This window comes from Amblyomma maculatum, chromosome 8, assembly GCF_055883805.1.
Source record: "Amblyomma maculatum isolate TAMU_Amacu chromosome 8, ASM5588380v1, whole genome shotgun sequence".
Taxonomy (NCBI): Eukaryota; Metazoa; Arthropoda; class Arachnida; order Ixodida; family Ixodidae; genus Amblyomma; species Amblyomma maculatum.
Genome location: NC_139351.1, coordinates 21,834,562 through 21,852,033, shown reverse-complemented (window position 1 = coordinate 21,852,033; position 17,472 = coordinate 21,834,562). Strand labels below are relative to the sequence as shown.

Below are 17,472 nucleotides of genomic sequence, written 5' to 3'. Positions count from 1 at the left end.
AAGGAAAGGTAAAAGTCGAGTCGCTTGCCACCATACATCTCGTACAGCTTAGGGTGACATATCTCCCAATGTTTCTGACAACGGAGACTAAAATGGACGGCCCGCTATGTTAGCCCCATCTGGAGCTTTCTTTCACCTGTCCTTCAACTTTGTCGTTCAACCCTGCCTTTAAGCGGAGTGGACGCAAAGCTAAACGCCTATGCCATTGCGCTCAAATGTTAGCACCAGGTAACGTCACTCTAGCACTCAGATCAATTCGTTAGTACAAGTATAATTTTATACGTACATTATCTAGCCAAACGCGTTAAATCCAGGCAAGAAGCAATGCTTATTAACTGCATGAGGCCAGGAAATGATTATACGACAATCAGACCCTAGATGAGATAGTGATTTGAGGTGACAGGGACTTCACTATATAGATTTGTGACCCTAATCAAACGTTTGCTGCTGCTATAGCTCGTTGTTCACTCTACATTAGTATTTTTGCATGCAAAATTTAGTTCTTATAGTCCAATGTCTTGATAAGAAGCCTTAGGCATGCTTATAAGCGCCTTTTAATAGGAGGAAATATAGAATTACCTTCCGTAGAATTCTAGCAGTGTAAGCAAATAACCTTTCAACAGATTTTGCAAAAGAAGCTTCCATTGATATCAATGTTTCATTCCTTCTTGCTTCCGCCCTTCCACATTATGCTGAGTATACATAGTGTTCCGTGAAAAGGTTTAATATATTGGAGCAGGCGAAAGAAGACAAAGCGAGAAGCAAGGCAAACTACATGGCCAGTAATCGAGACGGTTTAAATCCCAGCAGCCCTTTCGCTGCACCTTTTTTTCATTCCTAAACTGATTTGCACTGTACATACGCATCTCTAAGAGGTCAATTACAAAACAACAGTCTTTTTTACTGAGAAATTATTTTTAAAATACGCGCGTTTTCACTACCTAGCTAAGTGAAACGAAAAGAACATCGTTTACTAATCGTCTGTAAAGTCAGTGAAAAACGTACTGTTTTGACATTTCTAATCTTTTCCCACGTTATTAACGTAACTGCGAAAACGTCAGAAGTATGTAAAGAAGAATTATTTTTTAACGTGCGTATTTTCAATACCCAAACAGTTGTAGTGGGCCAGTAGAAACAAAAATAATAGGGGACATTTAAAGTCCGCCCATCACGACCAACTGATTATTGCGTTTTACTCCACTCATGCTAATCTACAAGTCCTAGAAATTTGACCGCATTATTTACAGTAGATATGTTTAAATGACGTTTTCTTTATTATTTCTAATGCAGCTTTTTGGTTCCGCAACCATCGGTCGCTGACGTCATAACGACATATCATCCCCATTTCTTCTGCTATTCGCGGTGTCGGCTGCACTCTTCCATGCACGCCGTGGATGGTGCTCTCTGAGAGCTTTAAATAAGGCAAAAGCCTTCAAGAGCTCTTCCGGATACCGTCCGTCCGTTATATACAAAGGCTACACAGAGCCAGCTGTGATCCTGCCCCCACTGGAGCACACCCTCTTTGCCCCTCGAAACAAGTGGCGGCACCGGATGAATGAATAAATGAATGCAAACTTGTATTTTCCACCGAAAAGGCACCCTCCGTTTCCCGCCCCAGGAACGCAGGCCAGGAGGAGGGGGGGGCGGGGGGAGAGCCCCGCAGTCTAAGGGCTGGTGAAAGTACAAAAATTCTTCACGGTCTCAGCCGCCAGGCGGATGGCCAGCTGCTGAACTGCGGGGTCTCCGCCCCGCAGCCAAACCTCCCAGGCTGCTCTACTATTATTGTTCATGCCGGAGCCTGGAGAGTCGGCGTATTCCAAAAAGAGTATCTCACGTTTTTCAGCACGCTAAAGCCGGGCATAGAGAACTTGCTTCATCTAATGTTGCGATCTGGTTCACTGTCAGACACCCGGTTCGATTGCTTTAAGAAATATTGTATCTTCTAGAGATGGGTAGATGTACGTACGTACTACATCGGTCGCAAATGCTGATATTGGCTGGACAGGTAGGATACCAAAGTATGGCATTACGTGCTTACAAGAGTGCGCAAACCAGGCTACTTTCTCGGTACATGCTTAACTTTATGCTGTGCTTTCAAACTTCGACATTTTTATTGAGGCATCTCCAGAACCCACTTTTTCTCTCGTGAACAAAATTATGCCAATTATTGATAGATCGGGCAAAACTGAGCATTGTTTCATCGGCTTTAAACGCGAAAAGCCATTCCAGGATCTACTGCAGCGGAAACTAAAAGGGCGAAAAATTTGGTTGCTCATAATATGCGATTGCGTGCTGCTCTGTAAACACTGAAGAATCGCAAGGTATATTCTCCTTGAAAAAGTGCACATCCTTTCTAAAACTCTTATGATAGCTCACCACTGCGAATATGGTCCTGGTGCGTAAGTTAATTTCAGCCTAACGATTCTTCCCCTCTTGTAAGTGCACGCGAAGACAAGTTTTGATATCGAAGTCCGACTGACCTCACGGCGAACTGCTCTTTTGCATCTTTGCTATAGTTTGATGCCTGGGCGCAAAGTTGATTTCAGACATACGTAGCTGCTTTGTGGATACATTACACACACACACACACACACACACACACACGCACACACACACACACACACACACACACACACACACACACACACACACACACACACACACACACACACACACACACACACACACACACACACACACACACACACACACACACACACACACACACGCGCGCGCGCGCACACGCGCGCACGCACGCACGCACGCACACACACACACGCACACATACACACACACACACACACGCACACACACAGTTCTAGTTTTCGATTTACAGGATATGTCTGATTTGCAAACCGATCACATCATTTGTCAGTAAAGGGCAACTTTAGACTGCAACCAAGCGAAAGATCAAACAGGTTTTCGGAAAGGACACTTCACTATCGATCATATCCATACCATCAACCAGGTGATAGAAAAATGCTCGGAATATAACCAGCGCTTATAGATAGCGTTTATTGGTTATGAAAAAGCATTTGACTCAGTAGAAACCTCGGCGGTCACACAGGCATTGCGAAATCAGGGTGTAGTCGAGCCGCACATGAAAGCGCTGTAAGATATATATATATATATATATATATATATATATATATATAGAGAGAGAGAGAGAGAGAGAGAGAAGGTGCACAGCAACCATACTTCTGTATAAAGAAAGTAACAAAATTATAATGAAGGGTGTTAGGCAAGGAGACACGATCTCCCCAGTACTAATCGCAGCTTGCTTCGAAGAAGTATTCAGAGGCTTGGAATGGCAGCAGTTAGGGATAACAGTAGATAGAGAATACCTCAGTAATCTGCGATTTGCTGATGAAATTGCCTTGCTGAGTAACTCATGGGATGAATTGCAAAGAATTATTGATGACCTAGGCAGGAAAAGTAAAACAGTAAGCTTGAAAATTGATATGCAGAAGACTGAGGTAACGTTCAATAGCCTAGGAAAGGAACAGCAGTTTACTTTAGGTAGCGAAGCACTGGAAGTAGTATGCAAATATATCTATTTAGGACAGGTAGGAACCTCACATCCCGACTATGAAAGGGAAATAACAAGGAAAATAAGACTGGGATGGAGTGCATTTGGAAAGCACTCAAGATTACGAATAGCAGCTTACCGGCATCGCTCAAGAAGTAAGTATACAACAGTTGCATCTTACCTGTACTTACCTATGGGGCTGAAACTTGGAGGCGAACAAAGAGGTTTCCACTTAAGTCGCGGACAACGCAGAGGGCTATGGAAACAAAAATGGTAGGGATAACGTTAAGAGATAGGAAACGTGCAGAGTGGGTCAGAGAAATAAGTCAAGTCACTGAGAATAATACTGGAAATCAGGAAAAAGAAATGGGCATGGGCAGGACGTGTAGCGCGTAGAAAGGATAACCGCTGGTCGCTTAGGGCAACAAACTGGATTCCAGTAGAAGGAAAGCGTAGCAGGGGGCGGAAGAAAATTAGGTGGGTGGATGAGGCTAAGACGTTCGCACGATTCAAGTGGATGCAGCTTGCACAGGATCGGGTTAATTGGATGGGAGAGGCCTTCGCCTTGCATTGGGTACAGTCCGGCTGATGATGATGATGATGATGATGGACATGGGACAAATACTTAACCGTCATATGCGCCCAGTTTAAAAAAACTGCCACTGCCCAATGGAATACGGTATCGAGCCACAAAGCTGGATAGTTTGAGCCCGCCCTCCTTCCAATCACCTATGTGTACATTTAAAAGATAAGGGCTCTATGTTGCCTGTAATACGGATAAAAAGTTCACAATTTTCAGATAAGTTAGGCTTCATGATCTTCAGATTAGAACAAACATTGCCTGGATTAGCCAGCAACAGAAGCAGCATCCACATCATTCCCAAAGCGGGCAATACCACTTGCTGGCCCCATCGGCACGAGTCGTATATGTGCTTGACCAAAAAGCGACGAAAGAAGGCTGTTGATATATTATTCAGATTTCGTTTGAACCAAAAAGAAAAAGCAAGATAATCTTTTTTGTTCTTTTAACCTGTGCAGTGGAGCCCTATATGCAAGCTCTTTAAATGAGAGGGAAGGGAGATTCTTTCGTAGTGACTCAGGGCTCAATCATTTCATTCATTGCAAACTAGATGGAAGCCTGGCTTCAATGTTAATTTTCCCAGAGAAATGCATGCTCCACTTTTTTCGCTGTGTGCACTGCTTCTGGCTGCGAAGCCAACACTTGCTATTGTTTGTAGCGATCGTACGGGATGGAAGAGTTTCCGCTTTGCTCGTTCATCCTTCGACTATTAAATACTTGTGTCGGAGCGTTGTTGGGTTGTACAAACCTATTGGGTCATTCTTCCTCCACTTAGTGATAACATGTGCTCGAAGATCATCGAAACCATTCAAACTTACATATATTTTATCCAGATTGTTCAATGGGCTTTCGAGCAGCGGTGAGATTTAAAAAGGTTTCAGAATTTCTGGTAGTCAATTTTGAGGCTCTGTTCTATAACTCTTTCGTGTGCTTACGTGAAGCGCAATCATTGCCGTAATCACTGCAAAACAGAACATGGTCTTTGCCAGCAACATAAATGCTTTTTTTTTTTCAAATACTTCAAACGGTGCTTCCTGTGATAGAAATATAAAATTTTCTATCTTCATTTTGACAAATACTCGCATATCCTCATACATGAGCCCTTCTAACCTTATGGAAAATAGCTGCCTAATGTCTTCACTATCAACGTCTTTACAGGGAAATGGTTATAAAATGAGCCCTATTCCACTGTAATGGCCTGTGTCAGTTACTCCTACTAGTTTGAAATGTCGGTGTGTTAGTCTGTGTGAAATCAGTGCCCTAGAACTATCGTTTTAGACTAAATAAATATTCATAGTAAGAGCCTCTATTATGAAGAAATTAGCCCAGATGATTCAATTTTTTTTGCTGATAGGGCACTTCTCGGAAAGTAGAGCAAACTAAAAAAACGGCACAGTGTGCACATGCAAGTACTGGAGGTCATATTTACGACACCATTTTAGTGATAACGTTAAGTCAATACTACTGAAAACAGGCGATGTGAAAACTACAAAGCGTCTTCTTATATTCTGTGTGACTTGTGTCCGATAAGGCAGTTTACATATCGGCTTAATTATAAGCACATTTTTAGCCACATGATAAGCACCTGTTAAAAATTGGTTGGTCAGAAAAACAAGCTAGAAAGCACCAAATATTTGTATAAAACGCTAACTGAATTGGTTATTCCAGCTCAATCAGTGTAGTGAACATATTAAAGAGGAGGGCTATAGGTGGCACAAGGTTCTTCGTCTTCGTGGTCAGCCATGACCGCATGAGCATGGCTTCTACATAAAAGTATACTCAGTGGCTATGCCAAGCGTCGAGATTGACGTATGCTCGAAATATTCATATGCGATTGGGACGAAACCTCTGGCCATTGAAAAATTGCATATCGTAGTTGAGGCAAAAACCAAATAACAGTCTTTTATTCTTGCTGTTCTCGGCTGAGACGCCATTGCTTTCTGCGTTGCTTGTCCGTAAGCGCGAGGCAAAACACAATGGACGCTGCCGCAATATTCATAGTTGCTAACGTCCAGTAGAATGGGTCGTAGGAACCCATTTCGTTTCTGAAGAAACCTGTAAAACAAGATATTGATAACCTCATGAGATAGCTATATAAATTTCAGGTCCCTTATTTTTGACCTAATAGCGCATATCTAAGATTAATGCAAAAACGATTATAAAAAACGTAGCAATTTTTTACATTCTGCCTTTTTATGTGTCTACTTTAACATAGATAAACCATTGGTAAGGATACAAGGACAAAGGTGTTTCAAAGTCCGCCAGAAATTCGACGGAAACGTTTGAAAATGCTCAGGTGTGAGTGGGAAAATTTGAACACGGCCGCAAAGAGCGCAACAGCCTCTTCACGTTTCACCATACAGAGCAGACACGGCCACGACTCTCGCTCCTTTACAAGCATTTACACGCTGAAACCTCTATGAACACACACGTTGCTGATAAACATAATATATGCGGACCCAGCTATGCGGTTGCAGCGGACGCGCCGCCGCGAGCGCCAACAGCGCCACGGCCTGTCATTAGACTGCTACCAACTATACTCGCCGCTCGATTGTCAGACACACAAGACTTCACATCCCGTCACTCGTATGGTTAAAGAACCACACCTCTACTTTACACATGCACCCACCCTCTTCATATTTCTGCGACGGACCGTGAAAGTTGCACACTGCAATCAGATCTTCGGCGATAATGTGGGCAATATTTTCTCTTTAAGAAAGAAGGTGAAGAGCGCATATCTCTAAATACAAATGTACTCTTTTTAGGCTCAGAGTCATCAGTTTAAAGGCACTGATTTTCATTTTTTCTGTAATCATAGAACTGATTTTTGATTCGCAAACAGTGCGTGAGGAATTAAAGAGACAACAAACAGGACAGAAAGGACAAATTCTGGCCATTCAGATACAAAGAACTCTCCGAAATCAATGGGAGCTCACCACCTCCCATATCACCGAAGGCAAGGCGGCAGGTTTGATTCCATGTTGCCAGGGACTTTGGAGTCTAAGTTGGGATACCGAAGCCGCTAAGCACTGAAATCGTTTACTTTGATCTAACTTTTACCATTACCCTTAGACACTTTCACAATTATAACTATCAAATACATATTTTAGCAGATGGCATAACCAAAACCTACGTGGCATGATTGCAAGCTAAGCAAACAGCAACTCTAGGGCAGCGACTTCGTTTACAACAGAAGTCTCGTTGCGCCAAATAGCTCTGTCGCACGCGTCAAACAGCAATGTTAAGCCATACACTTCACTGCAGAATTGAAGATGACAGTTGGAAAAATCTCTGCACACAATCACACAAAGCCTATTAATGCAACCCAGAATCTTGAGGTGAAGAGAAAAATTCGACGTACAGGATACGAATGTAATTGGTCATGTAATTATCAAATGTATCCTGCCGGCTCGACTGGTACACGTATCTTAACGCAGACAATACTGACCCCTATATTTCTGTAACTGGTCTGTGTAACAGGGCATTCGCTAAAGAGTTCTATTTTAGTTACCTAACTTCCAGAATAAGTGCATTGGATGTGAACTACCTTTGCTCCCGCTCTCGATGTCTTTAAGAGAGTGCCTAAAAAATTGTGGTGCCCTATATAATAGTGCCTACGAGTACCATTATGTAGCCAAATCTAAAGCAGCATTTGTTTTGTAAAACGGCGCTATTTTTGTCTGATGTTATTAGAGCATAAGAGAAAAATAATTGCATTTTTTTTTCTTCAAACTGCAGTCCTAGCTATGCAACTATGTTAGAAAAGCATAACTGCTGTGTTTCTCTGTGCAGTGAATCAGTTCTCCATTCACGGAGAGCGCCTCGCTACCAACAGTCACCATTCACGCTATGCTTTCAAAGAATTGTTGTGGCTGTAAAATAAAGCATATTTGCACGTACAGCTGCAGCACGCCCTCTGAAATGCTTGGTATACAGTTGGAAAAATATTTGTGCATAACCTTTATTTGTTCCGATCATGCTGTGATAAAAACAGAGATAAAAAGAAATAAACGACTCATGCAGAGCATTCCGACAAATTAACTATTACAGTTGAAACGAAAAATACACTGCATCGTTTATTGAAAGTTTTTGTTATCAGGCTGATGTGGGATATACGTTCCGTCGTCAAGTCTGATTATTTATTTTATTTACATTTATGTATACAACATACCCCTAAGGGCCCTCAGTTCGAGGGTATTACATAGGGAAGGGGGGGGGTGCCGGAATATAATCAAAAGTCAACAAATAAACCACAATTACAAGAAACAACAAAACAGATAAAAGCCTATGAATATTTGCAAAAAAACAAGACCCAAAATTAAGCATTGAAGCTTAAAAGGAGAAACAAACATGAAGAGAGCGGCAGACAGTGACGTTGATATATGTTATACAATGTCTCACAAATAACGGCATGAAAATAAAACCAGAATTACAATTAACAGAAATACAAGACAGAAACCTAATGCAATGGTAAGATAACAATGAACACAATGAGCTGTGTCATCCTCAAGCGGCGCTTTTGTGTCGGCATTTTCTGCAATGCAATTTCTGCTAGCAGATGGCGTCACCTCACAAGGTTACGTGCGACTTTCAACGCGTTCTTCAGATGAAGCTATCTTTTCTTTTATTTTAATTGGAGGGATCGTTTTACTCTCTGGTCTGGCCCTTGTGAGGGCTGGCAAAAACTCACAACGTTATATCCGCGCTCACGCATTGCGGCAGTCGCGTCCACTAGAGCGACTGCGCTGACAACAGCTTCGATGGAATTTGATAAAAATTTAAGTGGATCAATTCACTGAGTCGCGAGCCTTGTGTACGGAAGCGGTGGCACAGAACGGCCAAACGTTCCAACTTGAGATCGCAGGCTGCAGCTTTGGGCTGTTTAGACCTTTTCACGAGCCTCGGCGAAGCCGATTTGACTTGACTGTGGGGCTTGTTTGGAAGAGATTGCCTTCAGATTTTCCTATACTACGAGCACAGCCTAGTGTGCAATATGGCAGCGCCCATGAGCACTTTTTGAAAAGGTTACAGCTCGAATAAAATTTATGCAGACAACAATACTCAAAGCACTGTGGGTGAGTGTTGCATTATTGAATTTGATAAAATGGCCGCGGTGTGAGGTGGTGCGATATTTGCATGCGGGAACCACTTATCAGAAAGCCTCATTCTAATACACGCTATATTTACTATATTTAGTAGAAATAAATGTTTGGATGAGCGAGTGATCCAAAACAGCTGCAGAGCCGCGAATTTGTGACATCCATTAAGGAAGCGAAGCAAAGTAAGCATTTCTTTTCCTTTCTATCGGGCTCATAACCCACAGAGAGCAACGCACTTGGTTTCTTCAAGTAAGACTTCTAGTTCTCACTCATGAAAAACATTATATTCCAATGCATTTAGTAATTGCTTTTGTAATAGCCTGTAATATAAGCGCACACATAGTAATACTTCTATCTCCAATAGTTGAAATGGCACATCGGAAGTGCCCTTGCGTCCTGTATGGAGTGTCAGACTTTGTACAGTATATTGTTGTGCATACACATTTTCATGATGCTTGTTTATTTCGAATGTCTAGAACAGGTTCACAGGGCATGCTAGCCGCCTGCGTTTGTCAAGAAGCCTCAGTAGAGAAAGCTGTTCAAACGCTTTTGACAAGTTTGTAAAGACATCACATTAAGTAATACCAAACCCTTCCATCTCGATGGTGCGACAGGTTCATGCCAATGATACTTCTAAATTCTAAAGATTATTCAGAATGAATGTTTCCCTTCCGAATTTGAGGTTCAGGAAGAGTTGAATAGCATTCTCATTTCAACATTTCAATTATATTAGACCGGCTGATAATTTTTGTTCATATATATTATCATAGCGTATTTCTCTCAATATGATCATTGGGTATTCAAACTAAATTTTCGTGAATGCTGCCCTCCAGAACCTATGGCTTAATTGGCATTCTAGTTTTATTACAGAAATATGCCACAATATCTAACCGTTGAGCTTAAATTCAGCTTACCTATCACTGCAGGTGCGGTCAGGAGCACTGGCACCATTCCGAGGCCTTGCAAGCCACAGGCGAAGCTCAGGCTTTCTACGCCGAGGTAGTCGCCGTACAGGACGGCCTTGACGCAGAGCAAGAATCCTCGGCAGGCACCCAGCGTTGTCGTGAGTACCGCACGGATGACATACTCACTCGTGAAAGACATGAGAACTAGGCTGGCTGCGGAAACAGCTAGGCTGCCCGCTGCTAAGGGGCACCTACTGTTTGGTATCTTGTCGGAAAGGACGGGCACCACAATACGACCCGCCAGCATGCCAAGTGCTGCAGAGGTTTGCAGCTGGTTGCAATTGCTCAAGGTGCCAGCGTGTTTGTAGATTCCATATGCCACAATGGTTCCCTCATGCATAGAACTGGAATAGTCTACGGCCACGTATACCGCAACGAGCGCGTAAAGGTACGCTGAGCGAAAGAGAACACAGCAGTGCTTCACCATGTCGGGTGCTTTCACAACCAGATACTTTCTTCGGGGATAGTTGCCCTGGCATTGGACATGGTTCGTGTCCTCAAAAAAAAAAATACTTTTTGCGCTTGCACCTGGAGCGTCCTGCACTGAGGTTTGTGCTGCTCCAGCATGTGGGTTGTTAAAATCTTGCAATTTCATGTTTTCTATATTCATAGAACCTTTTGCTTTCTGTAGCGACTTTATGGGCATCTGTAGAGGCAAAGAGCTGTGGTTCCCGCCATTGTCACCGGCAGCGTCACCAGGCAAAAGGTAGTCGGACGGAAATACTCCATTACAAGAATTACTAATACTTGTAGAAATTGTTTGCTCTGTCATTACCGGGCAAAATTTTTTCCTCAATAAAACACATGGTCCAAGCGGGCGCGGATTTTTGAGCAACATCACGAGAGGTATTGAGCGCGCTGCTATAGCGCCCATAAGAAGGAGTGCTGGCAGGGAACCGTAGTTTTCAGAAGTGTAGGCTAGTAAACTTGGTCCTACGACGCCAGACGCCGCACATCCGACGTACTTGAAAGCGGTCGCTGTTGCGCGATACTTATCGAAATATGTGAGAGCATAGAGGGAAAGAGTGATTATTACGATTCCTGCACCTGCACCTGAAAAGAAAGGAAATTCAAATTATTCGAATCATTTCATTTTTCTTTAAACGAAAGTGGTCATGGGTGTGTACATGCGCATCCATGCGTGTGCATGTGAAGGCGTATCTGAGCATTGTCCTTCAATCGACATACCAGAATTGTCATAAAAAGTGGCAAGTAGTTTTTAAGTTTACATCCCAATTGAGGAAATTGTTCACTCACTTGCGTACAATTAGTGATGAAAAAGCCAGATGCTCATAGTGGGTAAAGGTACAGCGGTGAGAGTGATCATGGTTTAGAAATATAAGCAATTTGTAAAGATTTCACTAGAAGCGGACGTTCTGTTTTCCGAACCACAAGCATATGCCTGCTAAATTCACTCTTAATATGATTGTGTATTGTATTTATTTCGTTACCAGTAGTACTACACTCTTAAGACAGCAATATTTATACTTCAGCACAAAATGAAATTAGGTTTTGATACTCGGGGAAGTTCCGCAAAACCACTTCTAAGAAGAGTTGATGGAGACATTTCCTAATTTCATGTTTACAGTACAAATCTATTCGGTAAAATCATGAAGGATGAATTCTGCACTTCGCTATCATTTTAAGGCACACAAAATAACTGGAAACTTTTGAAGGTTAAAGAATAAGTTATAAGCTCTCCAATTAACATACTGTTGTTTTGACGGGATCTCAGGTGTTCATAGAATTTATCATTATGCCGGAAAAAACTTCTATTTTGGTTAATCAAAACAAGACTTCATGCATAAAAAAGTTCCCAAGGAAGCGGGATCGCATCCCTGCCGTTGTAGCCGCTTTTCGAAGGAGGCGAAAACCAAGGCTCCCTTGTGCTGTTCGATGTCAGTGCACAGTAAAGTACCTCAGGGGGTCGAAATTTCCGGAGACCTCCACTGCGGCGTCTCTCATAGCCAGAGTTGCTTTGGGAAGTTAGACCCCAGAAACCACAACCACATGCTGAAAAATTCTACGGATACAGAAAACTAAAAAACAGTCTAATTAAAAGATAAAATTCAAATCTGCAATACCACTCACCGTATGCTGCGCCGACAAGTACGCTCATCCACACAATGTTTGAAGCAAATGATGATGTGACCAGGCTCACGTCCACCAGGGTAGCGCCAAGAAGAGTCATGTAGTACACAGGAACCTTTTGCTGGAGGACCGTGGTAAGCAAGCCTGCGTAGGGGACCATGGTTAGTCTCCAGCAAACCGCGGATCATAGTAGTGACCAGGATCATGAAAAACTTTTATTTGATAACATTCAGTTTTGTGCGATGTAGCATTATAAATACAAGTGGCGTATATTTTTTTCACAGAGGACAACGATCTAGGTGAGTCCTTAAAAAGCACGTAGCATACGCTTAGAAAATAAATCGCTCTGACACACGAGAGCTGCAGCTACAAAGTTCTTCAAGCATAGAAAACAACTTTGGAAAATTATATATCCCCAATAGCAACTCGAGAAAGCTACCATTCCTCTGAATACCTACAAAGTTACCATTGTTTTCGTGTCAAGTTTGCTTTTTCGCATCAAACCTGTACTCTTAAAGTCGATGTCACATAAACTTATCTGCAAGTACACAGGTTATGGGCCTGCAAATAAATATTGCTTGTCGCAATCTTTTGAAAGTGTGCGTATATATTTTCGAGCTTTCGCTCTGCTGTCTACCTGTATCATAAAGAAGCAAGATGCATGTTTAGAGTATGATGTATGACTTAACTTTTAACTTACGCTCTTGCGCCGTACTTTTAAATGTTGAGCTTGTGTCCCCAATAATGCAACACCTTACATAGGGCGTGATAGTGGAATAATGCAGCAGGCAAAATAAGCTTTCGATGTTGTTGTGACAATTCAACTTGCGTTAACCAGTGTTAAAGCACAACTAATTTTTTATTCTATTCTCGATTGCAAACGTATACTGCTTCAGAACGTCGCGGTTGCAAAGTGTGAATTAAGGAACCTTTCTTGGGGGGTGGCGGAAAATTAACCTTATTTTTTATTCGGCCGCTACTCCTTCAATTGGGGAGAATAAGACCCAGCGAGTCAACTGTACGGGTTTATGCAAATATACATTGCAAAATTTCAGTTGTTAAAAGTGCGCAGCTTTCTAAAAACGAACTAAACGAATTCAACTGTTAAAGAGCCGGCAAAACAAGCAGTCTTTGTGCATCCTTGATCTGCAAAATTGAGTTTTCATATTTAATTTCGATTGGGCAGAGTACGGACCCACTATTATTAAAATATGCATATCATGCAGATTTTAAAGCTTCAAAAAGTATCTCCAGAGTGGCCCAGTAGTTAGAGCACTCGAGTACAATGAAACGAAGAGTTGAGCTAGTTGGTACATACTTGAAGGGAATAGCAGCGCAGAAATGAGCGACAAGGAAGAAAGACAACACTGACGCTATGAACGACAGTTTATTAGAAAGAAATACGCAAAATATACTCTTTTTACAGCCAGGAGTGCATGTGCAAAACCAGACGTCAAACTAATAAGTTAGTCTTTGGAATCAATATATATTAGTTCACAGTCGTGAACAGCTGCAGAAAGGGCACGTGCTTACACACGAGTCACGTTTTTTGAAAATATAAAACGCTTGACTGATTTTTCTTGTTAGATTACCTTTCTGTTTGTACACAATTATGGTTTCAATAAAAAAGATAGACGCATGATTTTTCAGACAAATTAGATTGGTTGTTAAACGGACACTTCCAGTAATTCAGAGAACGATTTGAGGATGGTGCTCTATCAAAGAAGTGTTTTTTCACACGTAGGCGGGTATTTAGACACCTTTTCGTTCAGCCTAAGTAGGTTCTCCTGCATGGGAAGGGCACATCATACACAACTCCTTCTGCGCCAGGGACAAACCTCAGGTCATGCTTTACCTGGCACCCTCTTTTTGTTTTTCCTAATTTCTTTTCGTTTTCATTTGTGTTGCATCAACCATGGGCCATATTTTTCCCACCTTATGGTGCGTAGATTAAAGATCATCTACCCCCTGTCTGCCACAGACTTGGTCCAAACGGGACATTTGATGAATATACGGCAGAAATGCTCTGGGGTCTCTTGTCTTCTGCATTTGCTGGATACAAGAACTATGATATCATTTGGAAACCCCGCTGTTCTTAGCCTCTGAACCTGTCGATAAAACTGTCACTGATAGCATGCACACATATTTAGCAATGGCGGCACCTAAGCAAGATACTGCTATACCATATTTTACAATCTTAAAATGCGCGGAATGGTAAATAAAGGCTTTTCGGATCACTGCAGAAAAGACCACCACACACTATCTAGCTTCATTTTCCGTCTGATATCTAAAAATTCAGCTCATTCCTATGAGTCTTTTCAAAAGTGAATGTAAGGCCGTATCCACTGTCCTCAAATATCTTTAACACGTCAATGACCTGCCTATCAAAGTCACTGGGATCCACAAAAACAAGGTAATCACCGGCGTACCTGAAGATGTGTTTTGTATTGACCGAGAGGTTGCTTATAATAGCGTTATTTACATAGGTAAGAAAGATGTCGCTTGGTACCGGAGCCACCCTTGAGCCTATCTATAGCACCTTTTTTTTAGTATACAGTCTTCGCAATCGACTTTGTCCAATCAAGTATTTTGTCCAAAGATGCGGGATCGCATCCGGACCTCTGCGGCCGCTTTTCGTCGGCGGCGAAAACCTAGCCGCCCGTGTGCTCCGCGATATCAGTGCACGTTAAAAATGTCCAGGTGGTCGAAATTTCTGAAGTCCTCCACTACGGCATCTCTAATAACCTGAGCCGCTTTGGGAAGCTAAACCCTATAAACATAACTAAACCAAACTTAAAAGTGCAAAAACACCTAAACATACCCAGAGAGAGCATTTACGCTACTGACATAAACACAGATGATTTTACGTTTATGACATCTGCAACATCCTGCGTGCTTTTCCTATTTTATTAGCTGCACCACCTTCACCATACGGTTTGTCTGTCTATCAAAGTGTAAGCGGCTCTAATTGGTTGTATATTCATTCATTTTATCTCGCCAGGTGTCTTTATATTTCCAGTTTTTTAAGCATTCTTTGTTTAACTTCTGGCACGACTAAAGATTCTGTAAATGGCCGACCACATAATCATTTTTTAGGTTGGTTATCAATGCCCCAGGCTGTGCCAATGTAGGCTTTGCGAATGATGTGCTGGGGACAGGTATTAAATTTCGGGCTATGTTTATGGCCATGAATTGATACGTGGTCGGGTGATCACACTTGACAGAGGCAAATGAAATGTCCCAATCTGCAGCCATCAAAAACTTCTTCGGCAGTGTTCAATGCAGAAGGCGGGTGGATGTGATACAAAAAAATCTCTCTGTGCCTTTTGAAGATTCCTGCCGTGGTTGAAAACCTCAACAGCTTCAATATATATATATACATATATATATATATATATATATATATATATATATATATATATATATATATATATATATATATATATATATATATATATATATATATATATGGGAAGCGAGCTTAACTCTATGCTCGAGGTAACTGCAGTGCCAGTAGAAGAGTTATTTTCACAGATATCAAGCTGTGTTTGCATTTCAAGGAAGGCCTTTTTGCGCATCGATGCACAGCTTTTCGCTGACACAAATGGGGTAAAACAGTGCAAGTTAGTGGTTATATAATTGCTGTCAATCGCCACCATACTTAGAGAAAATATCTGAGTAGTCTGCAGACCACAGTTATTTCAAAGCGGACGGGTTTACCACTGTTGAGTTTTCAGGAATACCTTTAATGCGCTTGCAAAAAGACTTCCTGAGAAATCATGAAATCGGGGGCAAGACAAGCCAGTGATAATCAATATCGGCCAATTGCTCGAAGACGCTTTGAAAGATACGAACATAGAATTTGCTTATTCAGCAAGCAGTGACCAGTTTTAGCCTAAATTCATCTTTCAGTCCTCTAATATGATTTGTTACTGGGATGTAAAAACAAAATATAGGTTCACTGTTGCTCGACTGCCTTTTTTTTCTACATACTGCAAAACAGAACACATTAGCTCAGCATTGGAGCCATTATAAGAAATTAGATAATCTCAGTGTGTTGTAAAGCACAGAAAAATGATAGACATATAAATGGTATTGCTACAAACACTACTTGGCAGGTGTGCAGTGTTAAGTGGGAAAGTGCATTTTTAATGCATGCGGTGGCTTTTGATGTACACCGCTCTGAAAACGTATATGACAGTTTTTAACCCGACGTAAAGGGTCATCCGCTTCTAGCTAAACATGGTCACTGCTTTAAAGCAACAATGCGTCCATCGCAGACGCATATCTAAGCAAAGCGATGCAAGCACAGAACGATCCGGAGATGGTGCTTCGGGTGGCCTAACACTTAGCTTTATAGTGTGGCCGGATAGCGCGTAATTACGCTTGCAAAGCAGTGACTCTGTTATAGGTGTTTTCGCCTACTATTCAAGGCTGCAGCACATTCCCCTATAGAGAAGTAATTGTTAATCATAAATGGTGGGAAAAAGTTTCAGAGAAACATAGTTTCGGTTGTTCAGCAGCTCTCACCAACGACATGTGTTGCAGGTACATATATGGACTGAGGCCAGGTCGCCTGCTCGTGGTTCACGTTGAACTGCGACATGAACAGGACGTATAGGAGGCCGAAGCTGGATGAAGTGAGCATGACGAAAAATACAGAGAAAGCAGCCACGACAGGGATCGTCCAGCAACGGTCTTGCACAATTGTCGGCGACATGGTTGTTTTCCTGTAAGAATAGCTGCTGTTAACGATGGAGCTTTTGACAAGAAATGAAGACATGTGGAAATAGGAAGTAGTGTTATCAAAAATACAAGTCTGAATGTTGGAAATGGTGTAAAACAGAAGCTGTCGGACGGATAGAATGAAATAACGCTAAATTGCACCTCCTTCCATAGAATAGTGAAGTGGTAATGCAGAACTCAACTGCCGATTAAGTTCAGAAGCAGTGCAAGAAAACCTTGCAATATCCAGATTATGAACTATTAATACTAAAAACGTTACTCGACAGAAACACCGTGCATGTTATACTGTTTTATTAGCATTCAAATATTATATATTCATTTGATTGTGATCGACAATCAGCTGCACAATTCAAGGAAGGCCCATAACATAGTACCATCGCAAGGAGCGTCATTACTTGTACAGTATTTAGTCTCTTTTCGTACATTTCTAAATGCCTAAATGCGACGCTCTTCAAGTGTCTT

General features: G+C 41.8%; 1 protein-coding gene across 1 annotated transcript; it reads right to left on the bottom strand.

Moving 5' to 3' along the window:
• Positions 1-6,012: 6,012 nt before the first annotated feature.
• LOC146180696 (monocarboxylate transporter 9-like) lies at positions 6,013-16,984 on the bottom strand. The gene is made up of 4 exons (XM_084575630.1): positions 16,795-16,984; positions 12,265-12,408; positions 10,123-11,226; positions 6,013-6,164 (listed from the first exon to the last, which is right to left on the bottom strand). Exons 1-4 carry the CDS (start codon positions 16,982-16,984, stop codon positions 6,013-6,015), a joined length of 1,590 nt encoding a protein of 529 aa, XP_084431756.1.
• Positions 16,985-17,472: the final 488 nt, after the last annotated feature.

Excerpts from the sequence above, each read along its gene's own strand:
- LOC146180696 (XM_084575630.1), bottom strand. The coding sequence starts at position 16,984 with ATGTCGCCGACAATTGTGCAAGACCGTTGCTGGACGATCCCTGTCGTG. Across the intron at positions 12,409-16,794 it reads ACCTGCAACACATGTCGTTG|GCTTGCTTACCACGGTCCTC; the intron begins GTGAGAGCTGCT and ends TCCCCTACGCAG. Across the intron at positions 11,227-12,264 it reads ACTTGTCGGCGCAGCATACG|GTGCAGGTGCAGGAATCGTA; the intron begins GTGAGTGGTATT and ends CTTTCTTTTCAG.